The sequence below is a fragment of the Peromyscus californicus genome, unplaced genomic scaffold (assembly GCF_007827085.1).
Source record: "Peromyscus californicus insignis strain IS unplaced genomic scaffold, ASM782708v3 Scaffold_4__1_contigs__length_199733344, whole genome shotgun sequence".
In the NCBI taxonomy this organism is placed as follows: domain Eukaryota; kingdom Metazoa; phylum Chordata; class Mammalia; order Rodentia; family Cricetidae; genus Peromyscus; species Peromyscus californicus.
In genome coordinates, this window is record NW_026294562.1 from 150,746,304 (window position 1) to 150,763,471 (window position 17,168).

At 38.2% G+C, this 17,168-nt stretch overlaps 1 protein-coding gene across 1 annotated transcript in view; it reads right to left on the minus strand.

Annotated features, from left to right (window-relative positions):
- The window catches only part of Ano5 (anoctamin 5), a 70,716-nt gene that overhangs the window by 38,027 nt on the left and 15,521 nt on the right, over window positions 1-17,168 (minus strand). Inside the window, exons 6-7 of the mRNA XM_052760225.1 lie at window positions 16,311-16,424; window positions 11,518-11,586 (exon numbers count right to left, since the gene is read on the minus strand). Of these exons, the coding sequence (XP_052616185.1) occupies window positions 11,518-11,586; window positions 16,311-16,424 (183 nt within the window). The remainder of the gene's footprint in view (window positions 1-11,517; window positions 11,587-16,310; window positions 16,425-17,168) is intronic.

Consider the following 17,168-nt stretch of genomic DNA (forward strand, 5'->3'; position numbering starts at 1 on the left):
ATTATTTGGGAAGGATTAGGAGATGTGGCTTTGTTGGAGGAGGTGTGTCACTGGGGGAGAGCTTTGAAGTTTCAAAAGCATACTCCAGGTCCAGTGTCTTACTCTCTGCCCTCTACTTGTGGATCAAGATATAATTTCTCAGCTATTCCTGCCTCCACAACATGCTCCTCCATCATATATTCTTACTGTCTAAAATCATTGGCCTCTAATAAACTTTCTTTTATAAGTTGCCTTGGCCATGACATCTTATCACAGCAAAAGAAAAGAAACTAAGACATGTAGTAACATAGGAATAAACATATATACATTATATGCATGTGTATATATGCATAGCACAGGGAGAGAGTCACAGAGACACATGGAGACTGAGAGAATTTTCTATGAAATATACTTCAGGTCTATGGCTATACTACCATGAATATGCTCAATGTCATCTCAAATATTCTTCAGTGTGACTATTTCACAGCTATAAGTTATGGGAATTCTATCACCGGTCCTGAGGGCCAATTGGGAGGGGCGTTTTGGTCCAAGAAGTGGGATTTTCATTGAGTATGGACGTGACTGAGGGAAGAGGTGGCCCTTTCCAGCGAGCGACAGTGGGTGTTAGAGGTGGCTTGTGACTCGGCTCAGGTCCCCCTTTTTGTTCTTTAATATTTGTGCATGGATTTTGTTTGTCAATACATGTAAAGGAATCATTTTGCATCTGGTGCCCAACACGGCCTTGCAAGAAAATTCAAAACTGTGTCCTTCACGCTTGGATGTGGGGTGGTATGGTGGAGGGTAATCATTGTTCTGCCACCCCTGCCTTCCCGAACGGCTGCTTTGCTGTTCAATGGAGGGTGCACACCCCACCTTGCCTTCCAGAGTTCCTGTTTTCTCAGATGCGGACTCCTAGCTCAACCGCTACTACCCCATACAGGTTCTGCAGGGCATGCACAGGTGCTGGAGCAGGTCCTGGTCCTGTTGCTTTGCACAATCGCTTGGTGTGCTGCTGCCCTCACCCACATACATGCTATGCTCAGTATGCACAGGTGCTGGGGCATTTGTCCCCCGCATATGGGTTCTATTCCACACAAGCACTGGGACAGAGTCTGGTCCAGCCACCTTCAGCGTTCACTCAGCCTGCTGAGCCTGAGCTACCTTGGTGCTGCACAGGCTCCACCTGCTGTCAAACATCACCACTCCATCTCTGCTACCCAATCTTCGGAGGACTGGGAACTGGTCAGATACTTGGGAATTTTTAAATGGTAAAGTAGGCTATTAAGTAAATTAATTAATTTAAATAAATAAATAACAATTAAAAAAGAAGAGGGGAAAGGACAATCTTAAAACTTTAAGATTGCTAAAAATTGACTTGTTAAAAATTAACTTGTTAAAAATTGGAAATATCATAATGCAGGGAATTTAGGACCCTGTTCACTGTTACTATGGATGTGATATAAATAGAAAAACTAAATGAGGAGATAAACCACTTAGCTGGTCATAATTAATGTTGGTCATAATTATTATCAGTCTAGTAATTCATATTTTATCCTTAAAAATGTTTTGATAACTGTGCCAAATATGAGAAATTGACTGATAAGATACAAGCCTTAGAAAAGGCTACTGATAATATGCAAACCCTACAAATAATTACTAAGGAGAATAATACAATTTTGACTAATAAGATAATAAAAGCTTTAGAAATATTTACTGATGTAGAGAATAAAAAGGTGACTGATAATTGCAAACCTTAGAAAAGCTTACTATTCAAAAGATAATAGCCTTAAAAAAGGCTACTACTGATAATATGCAAGCCTTACAAATAATTACTGAAGAAAATAATACCATTTGACTTATAAGCCTTAGAAAAATTTATTAAAATAGATAGTAAAATTATTCAGACATGCCGGGTGATGGTGGTGCATGCCTTTAATCCCAGCACTCGGGAGGCAGAGCCAGGTGGATCTCTGTGAGTTCAAGGCCAGTATGGTCTACAGAGTGAGATCCAGGACACACACCAGAACTGTCTCAAAAAACCAAAAAAAAAAAAAAAAAAAAGAAAAGAAAAAATATTCAGACACAGACAGAAGAATTTAGAGGAGAACCAACCTCACTATTACCTTATGATATTAGAAAAGAACAGCCCAAGGTTATTAGAAAACCAGCCTTAACTTATACAATTACCATTCAAGAATGACCACCAGTTATAGGCATCCCCATGACTATTCAGAACTTAACTGGGATCCTATAGAAATGTTAGATTTAAAGAGATTTAAGGAAGCAATAGTTTCATATGATATGTATTCACCTTTTGTGAAGCAGATGCTAAATTCATGGGCCCATTGGAACAGAATTATTCCACAAGACTAAAAAGATTTAGTTACAGCAGTGTTGGAATCTGATCCCCAGTTATAGTGGACTACCTGGTGGAGAGATGAAGCTAGGGCCATTGAACAGCAAGATATGGTTAGATGTTATGAGATTTCCCAAGATGAAATCCTTGGTGAGGGCCATTTATGCTGATGTGGAAAGACAGGTTACATTTTGATGATCATACCTTGGCCCTATTCTGTACCATAGCTTTGAATGCTTGGAACAAGATTCAAGAATCAGAAAAGAGGACTGAGACATTTACTAAAACTATAAAAGACAAAAAAGAAGCCTTCACTGAATTTTTGCAAAGATTGACTCCAGCTGTAGTAGAATGATATCACATTTAGAAGTTAGACAAATATTAATTGAATCTTTGGCTTTTGAAAATGCTAATTCACAATGCAAATGGGTAATTGGGACTTTAAAGGTAAGATCAGCACTCATAGAGTAATGGATCTGAAATATATAGTCACTATTGAATATAATAACCATGATGATTCTTGGATAGGAGAGGTGATTTCCAAAGGCTTGAAGAAAAATCAAAATGTCAAATGTTTTAATTGTGGTAAACAAGGTCATCTAAAAAGGGATTGTAGGCTGGGAATTCCTAGAAACAATGTTTTTTTTTTTTTCTAGACAGAATGCAAACAGAAGGCCCCAGCCTTCCTGAGTATGCAGAAGGTTCAGCAAAGGCTAACATTGGACCAATGAATGCAGATCAACAAGGGACAGACAAGGTAAACTTTTGCTATCAGGAAATGCCTTGGGGGCCTCTCACAGGCCCCCGTGTCAAATTTGGTTCAATCATTGCCTGTTACCATGGAAGAAACTCCACAGAGCAATTAAAGGACCTATTGTTAAAAAAATACTGTTCTGGATGACAAAATAGCTTAGAAAATAAAACAAAAATTTCAGGAGAAATCATAAAACAAATATTTTGGCAAATTTCTATAAAGGATCAAAGACCAAAGTTAACAATACAGATAAATGGCATTAAAATTGTGGGACTGGTAGACACAGGGGCAGATGTAACTATAATGGCATCAAAATCTTGGCATCCAAATTGGCCTCTTCAGTTGGTAAATGTTCAGCTTCTAGAGATTGGAACTTTATCTCAGGTGAAACAAAGCACAAGATGTATCAAATGCATAGGGCCTGAAGGACAGAGAAGAAAATCAAAACCACATGTAACCAAATAGCAATGAACTTATGGGGACATGATTTATTACAGCAGTGGAAGACACATTCCTCCAACCTCAGAAACAAACCATAAAATAGAGAATGCTTCAGGGAGAAATGTAAAAAGCAATTCTCTAGAGTGGTCACAGACTGATCAAGTTGTACATAAACAGTACCCAACAGCTGGTGAACCTCTCAAAGGTGCCAACAGCTCTACCTTTAAAATGGTTAATTGATAAAAATGTCTGGGTAGAACAATGTTCTTTGATATCAGAAAAATTACAGGTATTAGAACAGCTGGTACAGAAACAGCTAAATGCTCAGCATATTAAAAAATTGACCAGTCCTTGGAATTCTCCTATATTTTTCATTAAAAAGAAATCTGGAAAATGGAGAATGTTAACAGATTTGAGAGCCATAAATAAAGTAATTCAGCGGATGGGCCCTCTACAACCTGGAGTTCCCTACCTTCTCTATTACCTAAAAGATATTATAGTGAGTGATTTAAAGGATTGTTTCTTTACTATACCTTTACAAGAGCAGGACAGAGAAATTTTGCCTTCATGATGCCTACTTATAATAATTCTCAGCCTGTTAAAATGTAGCAGCGAAAAGTTCTGCCACAAGGGATGTTAAACAGCCCCATCCTGTGCCAATATTTTGTACAACAGCCATTGGAAATAATTCATAAACAATTTCCTCAATCCATAATATATCATTGTATGGACAATATCTTACTAGCTGATTCAAACGTAGATACCTTAGAAGAAATGTTTAAGGAAGTAAAGAAAATATTGCCTTACTGGGGATTACAAATTGTTCCTGAAAAAATACAAAGAAGAGATTCTATTAATTACCTAGGATATAAAATAGGTTTACAAAAAATGTAACCACAAAAGATACAAATCAGGAACGATCAATTGTGAACTCTTAATGACTTTCAAAAATTACTAGGAGACATTAACTGGCTATGGCCCACAATTAGATTAACAACTCAAGAACTAAGTAATTTATTTCAAACTTTACAAGGTGTCAAGAATTTAAATAGTTTAAGAAAAATTATCAGCTGAAGCTGAGAAAGAATTGGTTCTGGTAGAGAAAAAAAATTACAGGATGCTCATGTGGATTGTTTGGACCCAGAGCTTGATTATATCCTAGTCATTCTACCTTCTACCCATTCTCCTACTGGAATTCTTATGCAGAGAAATGATAATATTCTGGAATGGATATTCCTGCCACACAAACAGAGCAAAAAAATTAAAGACCTGTGTAGAAAAGGTTTCTGAATTGATTCTGAAAGGAAAATTGAGACTTCATTAATTAACAGGAATGGACCCAACAGAATTTGTAGTACCTTTTACTAATGCTGAAATTTCCTCTTTATGGACAGAAAATGAACATTGGCAAGGAGCTTTCAGTGATTTTTTGGGAGAGATGAACAACAAATATCCCCAAGGCAAGAGACTTCAATTTATAAAAAGAACCAGCTGGGTCATTCCTCAGATTGTACAGGAAACACCAATATTTAGAGCCTTAACCTTCTATACTGATGCAAATAAATCAGGAAAGGCAGGTTATAAATCAGGATATTTAAGTAAAGTGGCTCAAAGCCCTATAATTCTGTTCAAAAGTGCTATTCTCATGGTATTATTAGATGTTTTCAGAACCTTTTAATATGGTTACTGACTCTCAATATGCAGAAAGAATTATTTTACATATTGAGACCACTGAACTTATTCCTGATAATTCAGAATTAACTTTGCTATTTATACAATTACAGGAAATAGTCAGGAATAAGAATCATCCCATATACATAGCCCATATCAGATCCCATATGGGTCTACCAGGCCCTCTAGCACAAGGTAATGATGAAACTGATCAGTTATTAGTAGGAAATGTGCTGGAAGCCTCAGAACTTCATAAGAAGCACCATGTTAATAACAAGGGTTTGTAAAAGGAATTTTATATCACTTGGCAACAAGCCAAGGAAATTATAAGGAAATGTCTTACTTGTTCTTTATATAATCAAACTCCATTGTCTACAGGATTATCCCAAAAACTACTCAAAGAAATGAAATTTGGCAAATGGATGTGTTTCATTTTGCAGAGTTTGGAAAATTAAAATATGTACATCATACCATAGATATAGATTCAGGATTTCAATGGGCAACTTCTTTGAGTTCTGAAAAGGCTGATTATATAATCACACATCTATTAGAAGTTGTGGCCATCATAGGAATACCTGTACAAATTAAGACTGACAATGCTCCAGCATATGCCTCTAGTAAAATGAAACAGTTTTTGCATATTATAACATAAAACATATTACAGGTATACTACACAATCCCACAGTACGAGCAGTTATAGAAAGATCTAATCACACTTTAAAAGAAATGCTTAATAAACACAAAGGGGTAAGAACAACCCCCAGAGATAGATTGCACAATACCATATTGACTTTAAATGTTTTAAATGCTAATGAAATGGGAACAACAGCTACAGAGAGGCATTGGATAATAGAAAAACACCACTGAACTAAATCAGCCAGTATACTTTAAAAATGTCTTGCTCAACTATGTTCATAGCAGCATTATTTGTAATGCCAGAACCTGGAAACAACCTAGATGCCCCTCAACTGAAGAATGGATAAAGAAAATGTGGTACATATGCACAATGGAGTACTACTCAGCAGCAAAAAATAATGACATCTTGAAATTTGCAGACAAATGGATGGAACTAGAAAATATCCTGAGTGAGGCAACCCAGACTGAGAAAGACAAACATGGTGTATACTTACTTATAAGTGAATACTAGATATAAAGCAAAGGACAATCAGACTGCAACCCACAGCTCCAGAGAAGCTAGCTAACAAGGAGGACCCTAAGAGTGTTGCATGGATTGCCCTGGGAAGGGGAAATAGATCTTCTGAGTAAACTGGGGGTGAGGGAGGAATAGAGGCTAGGGGATGGGGGATGAGAGCATAAGGGAATGGGATGGCCAAGCCCTTGACAGAAGGAGACATCACAGGGATAGGGAGAAACCTGGTGCTAGGGAAGTTCCCAGAAATCCACAAGGATGATCCTAGCTTAGACTGCTAGCAATAGTGGAGAAGGTGCCTGAGCTGGCTTATCCCAGTAATCAGATTAGTGAATACCCTAAATGTCATCATAGAGGCTTCATCCAGTAACTGATGGAAGCAGATGCAGAGATCCACAGCCAAGCACCAGGCCAAGCTCCAGGAATCCAGTTGAAGAGAGGGAAGAGGGATTCTCTGAGCAAGAAGCATCAAGATCATGATGGGAAAACCTATAGAGACAACCGAACCAAACTAAAGGGAACTCACGAATTTTAGACCAAAGCTATGGAGCCTCCATGGGACTCTGCATAACCAAGACAGTTGTATAGCTTGGTCTGCTTAAGAGGCACCCTGGTAGTAGGATCACCATTCCTGGTGCATGAGCTGGCTTTTTGGAGACCATTACCTATGGTGTAACACCTTGGACAGCCTTGATGCAGGGGGAGGGGCTTGGACCTGCCTCAATGGAATGTACCAGACTTTACTGACTCCCCATGGGAGGCCTTACCTTTTCAGAGGAGGGAATGGGGGATGGTTGGGGGGAAGATAAGGAGGAACAGGAAGAGGGGGGAATCTGTGGTTGGTATGTAAAATGAATAAAAAAATTTTTAATAAAGAAAAAAAAGAGGGAGTGGGTATTTTGATGTGTAAAAAAATGTTTGACCTCAGAATGGAAACCAGGATATGTATTGCATTGAGGAAGAGGTTTTGCTTTTATTTCCACAGGAGAAGAAAAGCTATGGATACCATCAAAGTTGCTAAAGATTAGGTTCAAACAGGAGAGACCTCTCGATTAGGAGAGATGATAATTCAGCAACTGATGTGATGATTCAACCTGACAAGTGGGAAAACTCACCAAATTAGGGTCAGGACAGGGTTTTATTTTTTTATTTCCTGGAAAGTAAAAACATCTAACTGAGGAATCTAAAGATTCCTTTGGACAAATGAAGCATCAAAAAAGGAAGGGAGAACAATCCAGAAAAAATTACCAAGAAAAAGAGTAATCTGACCTAATGGTATAGAATATTTCCTACAGGGTAAATTTCATAAACCTTTCAAAATGTATGTTTTTGCTCTACAGACATGTCAAACAGGTAGTTTCACATAGTCTTGACTCAATTAAAAACTAAAGCTGGCTTTGGAGTTGGAGTGTGGCTCGCTTCTTCTCTAAACCCAAGAATGTTTGTTAAAAGAGAATTCAAAGCCTGTCTCATATCAGAAGAGCCACCTGATATGGGACAGAAGAAAACCAAAATCTAGAGACTATTATATTTTCACTAATCTCATAACCCTCTGACTTATTTTGACTCTTTAAAACTTTTCTTAAGGTATAAGTACTATCTCAAAATTTAAATTTTCTGTTTTGATATTAATGATATTATGAAGTACTAACTAATTCTAGCCTTAGGCTTCACGTAGCTTCCTGTACATGATATCAGACTTAAGTTTAAACAGATATTTAGGAATTAAGCCTAGATATCCCAAATGTATTTAATAGATCATGGTACTTTAACCTCTCTAAGATTTACAGCATATGATGTTTAATATGCTTAAGTTTTCTACAGTGAACAATAAACAATGATCTCCAAAGTCTCCATAAAGATGATGGTACCCCACAACAACAATTCTACTTAGATTGTGATAATACCACTATGCTGATAAACCACCCAATGATTGGCTTTGGACTACAAACTGCTGAGGATAATTCCAAGGTGGCTAGCTGAGATGGTCCACCCTCTTGCACTACTCCAGCTAGGACTTCAGATAAGCTCTACACTTTTCCATTGCTCAGAGACCGGCAACAAATGATACAGGTAGCTCTCCCAGGACATGACCATTATTTAATTTTTTTCAGGGTCCCCTAGAGAAGCTGTCACCTCCCCAGACAGCAGGAAGCAATTTTAAGAACATGACACCCACATTCCCAAGACCTTGGGTGGGTGGTTTTTGGTCTTTCATTGTGTTATAGGTATTTGTTATCATGTCGGGGGTTGGGGGGGTTGGTTACAAGTTGTTATTTGGTATGGACAAAAAAGGGGGTGATAGATATGGTAGGATAAAAGGTAGATTATTGAATCTACTTTCAAACTAAAAGAGCAGCTACTAGTCTTAAATAATTTGCATTGGTATTGATTTTTGTATATTGATACAAATTTAAGGTCATTTTTGTTATACTGTATGCATGTTTTTACTTCTGTTGAAGATATTTTTGTATATTGTTATAAACTTGAGGTTATTGTCCTTATGCTGTATGTCTGTTTCTATTTTTGCTTAAGGTATTACCTGTACAGCTTGTTTACTTATGCAATATGAAGTCTTAGTCCTTAAAAGCTATTTAGGCTAATAAAGAAATATAAGCTAACACCCATAACTATCAAACTTATAGTCATGTTAGTAATGTTTTCTAGATATGGAGAGATATATTTCAGGTAAATAGGTAATCTTCAAACACTTTAAAGACCTACAGAATATGGCGTTTAAAATGTTTTAATAACTTAGACTTTTCTCCACATGAGACATATCTGCTCTTGGCAGCACTGATCTACTTTTTTTTTTTTTTTTTTTTTGCACTGATCTACTTCTAAAGAGAACAATGGGCATTGAAGAAACTCCAATATGGAGTTTGCTTTCTTTGTAGCATAAGCTAGCCAGTAGGGCAAGAAACTTCCCTTGCCTCGACTGTTGACAGTACACTGTCCAAACTGGACAAGCAGGACACAAAGAAAGTCGACTGCTGAACTTTGCCAGACATGTTAGTACAAAATTTCAGGTTCCTTCAAAATTTCCTGCTTCTGAAAAGTCTGTCACATATTTTAGGCCTGTAGACCAAAGATGGATGCCACAATGTTGCAGAGGAAACTTGGGTGACTGTCCAGGTAGCCAACTGTTTCTGTCATTTCTCACATTTATTTGGAAGTCGCTTGCTTGCACTTCTTGCTTACTCAGGTAATACTAGTTCCTTCTCAGGTCTTTGATGGAGTTGAAGACTAGGCAGTTATAATTACAGTTCTCCCAAATCTTGGCAAAAGGAATATTAGGTATAAAACTTTGAACTCTTCAGGAAAGGACAGCTAATGGAGTAATCACTATAAATTTACTAATTACTTATGGACTAGACATTGAGAATGTATTTCTTACTTGATAATTGCTCTTGTATGTAGTTTCATTTTTATTAAGGTTATCACCTTTCCTTTCTATTTGGACAATACTTGATAGTAATTCTTTTTTTTTTTTTAAGACAGGGTTTCTCTGTAGCTTTGAAGCCTGTCCTGGAACTCACTCTGTAGATTAGGCTGGCCTGAAATGCACAGAAATCCACTTGTCTCTGCCTCCTGAGTGCTGGGATTAAAGTCATGTGCCACCACCACCTGGCAATAATAATGCTTATTGTATATAGTTTTACTATATTAGTGTTAGAACCTTTCCTTCTTAATTAGACAAAACGGGGAAATGTTATGGGAATTCTGTCACCTGTCTGTTAGCCAATTGAGAGGAGTGTTTTGATCCAAGAGGTGGGGTTTTCATTGGGGATGGACATGACTGAGGGAAGAGGCAGCCCTTTCAAGCTAGTAGCAAGCCATGGTTGGTTTTAGCAGTGGCTTGTGATTTGGCTCAGGTTCCCCTTTTGTTCTTTAATATTTGTGCATGGATGTTGTTTGCTAATAAACGGTAAATAAATCATTTTACTCTGTGAGTTCAAGGCCAGCCTGGTATACAGAGTGAGTTCCAGGACAGGTAGGGCTGTTACACAGAGAAACCCTGTCTCAAAAAAATCAAAAAAATAATAATAATTTTACAGATATATGCATAATTCTGGACACTATAATAATTTATAGTGAGCTTGAGTTCAGGATTTTGTTTAGATGATTATATGAGATTATTAATATATATTATATTGTATTATATGCATGCTGTTAGATATTCTCACTCTTCTTACACAGTTACTGCATAGAGCCCACCTGAAGGTGGGAAAATAAGTTACATGGGAAAATAAGTTACAGATTGTATTGTATTTCACATGTTTATTGGTTCAGAACTTATGAGAAAAAAATTATTTGAAAATAAAATCAAAGTTAGAGGATATCAGAAGAGTCACAGATAGAATATGATCTTAAGTAGGGCTTTAATGGCAACTTTAAAGTAAATGAACATGAATGGGTTAAAGAATAAACTAATGGAACCTATTCATGAACAGAGTATCATGGGTTAAATAGTGGGCTACCTTGCAAGACAGCCAGGTTCAGTGTAGAATGTGACAGGCAGCTTCAAGGGAAGACAGCTATGTAAACAAAGTGCTTCACCTTTCTGTACCAGGTAGAAAACATGTGTGTGTGTGTGTGTGTGTGTGTGTGTGTCTGTCTGTCTGTCTGTCTGTCTGTCTGTCTGATGTTGCATATGTAGAGTGTGGGTGTGGGTGGCTGAAGTCAATACTAGGTGTAGTTCCTTAGAAGCCATCCACCTTGTTTGTTTGTTTGTTTGTTTGCTTTGAGACAGGATCTTTCACTGGGTCGGGGGCTCACCAATGAGGGTAGACTTGATGGACAGTATGTCCCAGGGACCCACTTTCTTTTGCCCATTATTGGCTTTATAAGTACATATTACCACATCCAGATTTGTATATGGTTTCGGGGTGAAACTTGGGTATCCATGCTCGTATGGCAAGCACTTTGCAGACTGGTCATTCTCCCACTTCCTATGCTCCTACTCACTTTTCAAAAGTTTCACTGAAACTTAACCTCACTGACTACTGACCTGTGGCAATGAAGGTCTTCTTGTCTCTATGCACATTTCTGTAGCCAAAAGATTCATGTGTTATTCCAAACCCATCATCTAGATGGCCAAATACATGAATAAGAGAAAGACACACTTAAAATAAGAAGCTTGCATAATTTATCAAATATAGTTACCATTTTGTCTTCAACTTCCAACTCAAGACCTGTTTTCCTGAGATTTAGATGAAATTCCCGTCTTCTCTCCTATGGCAAAAACAAATGGAAAGGGTGATGCAGGTGCTCTGTATCAGTGGACAGCACCAACCTGACCCTTTGTGGTAGCTGGAAATGCCAGGCCAACCCTTTGGGTTTGTTCTTAGTGCCAGAGCAATTCTCTGTGTCAGTGCACAGTGACAGGCCAACACTCTATGTTAGCTGGCATGCCTGGCTAACCTTGGTGATGGCTTATTAAAGGCTAGGCAGACTCAAGGCTGTGCTTCCAGAGGGTTCTAGGACCTTCCATGGTTGTACGTAAAAATACCCTACAAAACATCCCTACCTTCAGGCCATGGGCTGATTTTGACCTATACCATAATTGACAAAACTCTGGAAATACAAAATAGGAACAATCTCTAAGATTCACAGGCGCTATTTGAAGATACACACAAAATTTAATTGAGTGATTTGAAAGTATGAGAAGCCTTTGGGGACAGAGACACACAGGCTCCTAGCTGGTCAGGACTCAATATTACAAAAACCAGCGATCCTCATATCAATTATTCTAATGTCACTACAGGCCACAATCTCATCGCGGCCTTTGCTCTTGAAGAGCAAGAGGGCTTTCACTTAGAGAAAGAAAGGGTAAGATTCACTACAGGTCATGGCTTGCAGATAATAATTACTGTAGGAGTTAGACAAAGCATTGATGAGTAAAGCTTCTTCCAGCCACCGCTGTGATTGAAGTGTGAACATTTTTATAAAGACTGAAATTTGAAGAGCTTCACTAGGATGTTCTGAGTCATTTATGAGCAATAGGCTCCTTTACATTGAGGTTCTGGTGAACTTTATAAGCAATCACTTTAGTATGTCCTTTCCCCTTCCAGTGTTAGTATGAAGGGGCCTATGTCTGAAAACCCTCTCTCTTCAGCTATCTTTACTTAAATACATTTCTTTAAAAAATTAAAAAAAAACAGTAGGCATGGAGAGTAATTTAAAATGCTGTATCCAGCACCAACAGAGTGACTGAATCTTGAGTTGCAAAGACATGGGCTTTTGTAGCTTAGAGCATCGCCCCCCTTCAGAGTTCAACAGGACTGATGGCAGAAGTATGAGTGAACACCAGCTCATTAAGGATTATTTTAAACATTAAAGCTTTGTAAGTAATGAGATTGTTCTAGATTGGTTAAAAGGTTTTATTGACTTTTATTTTATGTGTATGAGTGTCTTGCCTGCATGTATGTCTGTACACCATGTGTGTGAAGTGCCTAAAGAGAACAGAAGGGGACATTTGACCTCCTGGAACTGAAGATATGGACAGTCCTGAGCCTCCATGTATGTGCTGGGAACCACATCAAAGGTTTCTGCAAGAGTAGTCAATGCTCTTAACTACTGAGCCACCTCTCCATCCACCTTTTTTAAATACTTGCACAAAACTCAGGGGTTTCAAGAAATCTATAATTCAGTAATCCCAGCCTATTGATCCAAATCACCTTCTTTTGTACCATGATGTATAAGAACAAAAGAACATATTTGAACCTGAACCCTTTGATTCTAGGAATGATTTTATTCATGCATAAATGAAGAAAACAATGTCAAGTCCTTGTACCCCATCAATCAATGCATTTATGATAGGCATGCTACTTATGTTAAAATTTTTCTGGTCATATTTTGTAATACATCAGTGATGTTTTATCAATTATGCACTCATATAATCATAAATTTACATAGCTGTAAAATTAATCAATACCAAGAGAAAACTAAGGCTTAGAATGTTATGGTTAAAGATAAAAATATTTCAATCAATCTATTTATGTTTATTGTTGCAAGGTTATGATTTAATGAGTAATAGAAGATGCACAAGGGTAGCCATTCACATGAGAAGGAAAATGTGTGAAAAAGGCATGGAAATTTTAGATGAGGAAAAATTTTAGCTGTGAGAGGGTTTCTTCATACAGATTTTTAAAAAAATGAATGATAGCATGTGTCCAATTTCCATATAATTCACTTTCTATAGACTTATGCCAGGAAGAAATTTATAATATGTTATAGCTTTACAAAATTCATTTGTATAGTGTGTGTGTGTGTGTGTGTGTGTGTGTGTGTGTGTGTGTGTGTGTGTGTTTGTACATGTGAGTATAGTAGCTGTGGAGGCCTGAAGAGGGTATCAATGTCCTAGGACTCTAACTGATTCTAAGAAATCCCCTTCATATATATATGAAAGAGAGATTCATTCTGTAAGTGCTGCTACTCTAGAAAACCTTGACTAACACACTGGTTAAGCAAGACAAGAACTGAGATTTGGCTATTGCTTTGTATGTGGAGATGGACATTGAGGTTGGGGTACATGGACCTTTGTATGTAGTACACTAAGGGTTTTATTTAAAGTAGTTTTTGGCAAATAAATATAATATGGAGGAAAGGACATGAAGACACATATAGTGTCTTAAGCTGGATGAAGATAAGAGGGGTAAAGAGAAGTAACTATGAAGATGCCTGCAGGACCTTGCTTACTGCAGCTCTGTCACGTCAGCTAAATTACCGAGTCAGTCTGCATGCTCATCAACAGATGTGGTGTTTTGAATAATAATGGCCCCCACAGACTCATATATTTGAACGCTTAGTCAGCAGGGAGTGTCACTACTTAGAAGAATTAGGAGGCCTTGTTGGAGGAAATGTGTCACTGAGGGTGGCCTTTGAGATTTCAAGAGCCTAAGCCAAGCCCAGTAGCTCTCTGTCTTCCTGCTGCCTGTGGATCCAGATGTAGAATTCTCAGCTACTTCTTTAGCACCATTCAGCCTGCATGCTGCCATGCTCCCTGTCATGATGACAATGGACTAAACATCTGAAACATAAGCAAGCCCCAGTTAAATGCTTTCCTTTGTAAGAGTTGCTGTGGTCATGGTGTCTTTGCACAGCAACAACACTGACTGAGATAACAGATGAGTGAGTGGACAAGGAAAAATGGTCTATACATAATGGAGAAGAATGAAATTATGACATTTGCATGGATATGTTTGAAACTGGAGATCATCACGTTAAGGGGAGAAAGCTGGACTAAGAAGGCTTGTGGAGTTGAGGAGGGGTGTGAAAGTAAAAGGGGGAACATTAAAGATGTTGAAGAGGAATGGAGAAAGAAACAGACAGAGTGAATATGATTGAAGCATGTTATACACATGTATGAGAATGTCACACATTCCATAACCAACATATGCTAATGAAAATTTACAGAAGGAAAGAGGGAAGCAAGGGAGAGATGGATAGGTGAAGGGATGGAGGGAGAGAGGAAGAAAAGAAAAAACATGGCAATATACTATAGTATCTTTTCTGGTCTGTGTGATAAAAAAGGTATGGGCAAGAACAATCTGAGAGGTGGGTTAAACAGACAAATGGAATAAAGTTACAGAGTTACAGTTACTTGCAATGATCTAATTTAGGAGAATGGATGGTTAAGTAAAAGCTAAGATCATTGGTAAAGGACATTCAAGAACAGAAATGACAAATGCCAATATAAACACTTACGCATGTGCTGTGTTCATGGGTCATCAGAAAGGAGTGGTAGAGGAGAGAGGGAGAGTGAGCCAGAGGTGACAGTGGCAGAAAAAAGGGAAGGCCTGGGGTGGGTAAACGGCAGTGAAGTCTCTTGGATGAGACTCAAAACTCAGCAATTTTAGAAACCAAAGAGGAAGAATCAAGTCAATGAGGTACTCAGCCTATACTGTCCCTATTGAAAAGGAAGATGGTTGTGAGAAGCAAAAATCCTCAAAGAAGGGCCAGGTGTGAAGGGATCATCCATAGAAGATATAAAAAGATACAAAAATAGCCATTGTCTGTGAATTTCAGAGGCATTAGTGGATGGATTGGGTAGAAAGATACAAAGCTAAGGAAGCTCAGGTTCTGGGGATAACACTCAGTTTTCAAGTTGTTATCTGGATGACATTTCAGCATATAACGAAATACCTGCACGCACGTGCGCGCGCGCACACACACACACACACACACACACACACACACACACACACACACACATATAAATCCTTACACATGCAGATCAAGTCTCTTAGCCATCATTTCAAATACTAAGCACCCATCACACCTTACCAGCATTCTGAGGACCTGGACATGGAACAAGGAACAAGACAACATGCTTGTGGGCTTAGAAGCAGGAAAGCAAAAAGAATAAACAAACTCAGAAAGTAATTAGTGGTAAAGTCAGGATTAGAGCTCAGCACAAAAGTGAACTTTTCATTAGATCGGTTGACCATACGCTTTGAAGATGAAAACTGCATATGAAAAGGAGATACTAGCTCAGTGGTTCTTAATCTGTGGTTCATGACCTCTTGAGGGTCACATACCAGATATCCTGCATATCAGATGTTTACATTACAACTCATAACATTAGCCAAAGGACAGTTATGAAGCAGTAATGTAATAATTGTATGGCTGGGGGTCACCACAACATGAGGAACTGTATTAAAGGATCACAGCATTAGGAAGGTTGAGAACCACTGCACTAGATTCAGGGATAAATCCTCTATGCGAGGGGTCACACTTAATATCTAAAGCAAGGTGTATGAAATAGATATCAGTTACATAGAAAGAGAAGTGGGAAGAGAGAAGAGGAGGACAGGGGAGGAGAAAGAAGTTGCTGCCGTCATTGTCTCCAAAGCATTCAGGAAACAAATGTGAATTGCATGCGCAGTGGCCTCTCAGTAGGTTCTTTCTAAAGAGTCTTCCTCTTCCTTCCCCGCTTCTCCCACATAAGCACTTACTGCCTTTATCTCCGAGTCTTTCTTTGGATCTTCCACATAGGAAAGGACAAAGTCAATCTGCCTAATTCCATCTCTGAAGAAGATTGAGTCTTTGCTTTGCTCACTTCTTTGAAACTGTAGAAGACATAAGTGATAGGACTTTACATGAAGGCAAAAACGTGAAGGGAAATGACTGCACTTCGGCCACCACTTCCCTTTTCCATTCTTAACACAGCAAGTCAAGACAAAACATAACAGAGATCAGGTCCCTTTTATAACGTAGAATTCCACCAAGAGGGTTAAATGATACATACTTAGGAAAGGCTGAAACATATTAGTCGCATGCTTAAACACATTAACCACATGCTCTCACAAAAGTGCTGCAATTAGGCCAAAATATACAATGAATATACTTATACATTGACAGTAAAATGCAAGCTCAGACAGAAATGTGTGGTTTTAATGAAACACCACACCAATTAGTCTACTAAGTAATGCATTTCTTACACACTTCTTCCAGGGCATAATCAAAAACTAAGGTGCAGTTAAGAATCAGAAGCAGGTAGTTGGCCAGTGGCCTCACCATAGCTAAGTCCTACAAATATCTGTCATCTATGTCTCAAGTGAGCTACAATTCATCTTTTCTTTATGATTTTATGAAATTTCTCATTTTAATAATGTCCAGCCCATGAACTCCTTTACATGATGTCCAGCCCATGAACTTCCCTTTCATGATAGCAAAACAAAATAAAACGAACAAAAAAACCTTACTGAGCATTTCACGGGAAACAAAAGAAATTCCACATTTGATTTTGTATTCCTCACCATCCATATAAAAAGTAGGATACTTTGTGCTTTTGAGTGACAACCCCCTGTGAG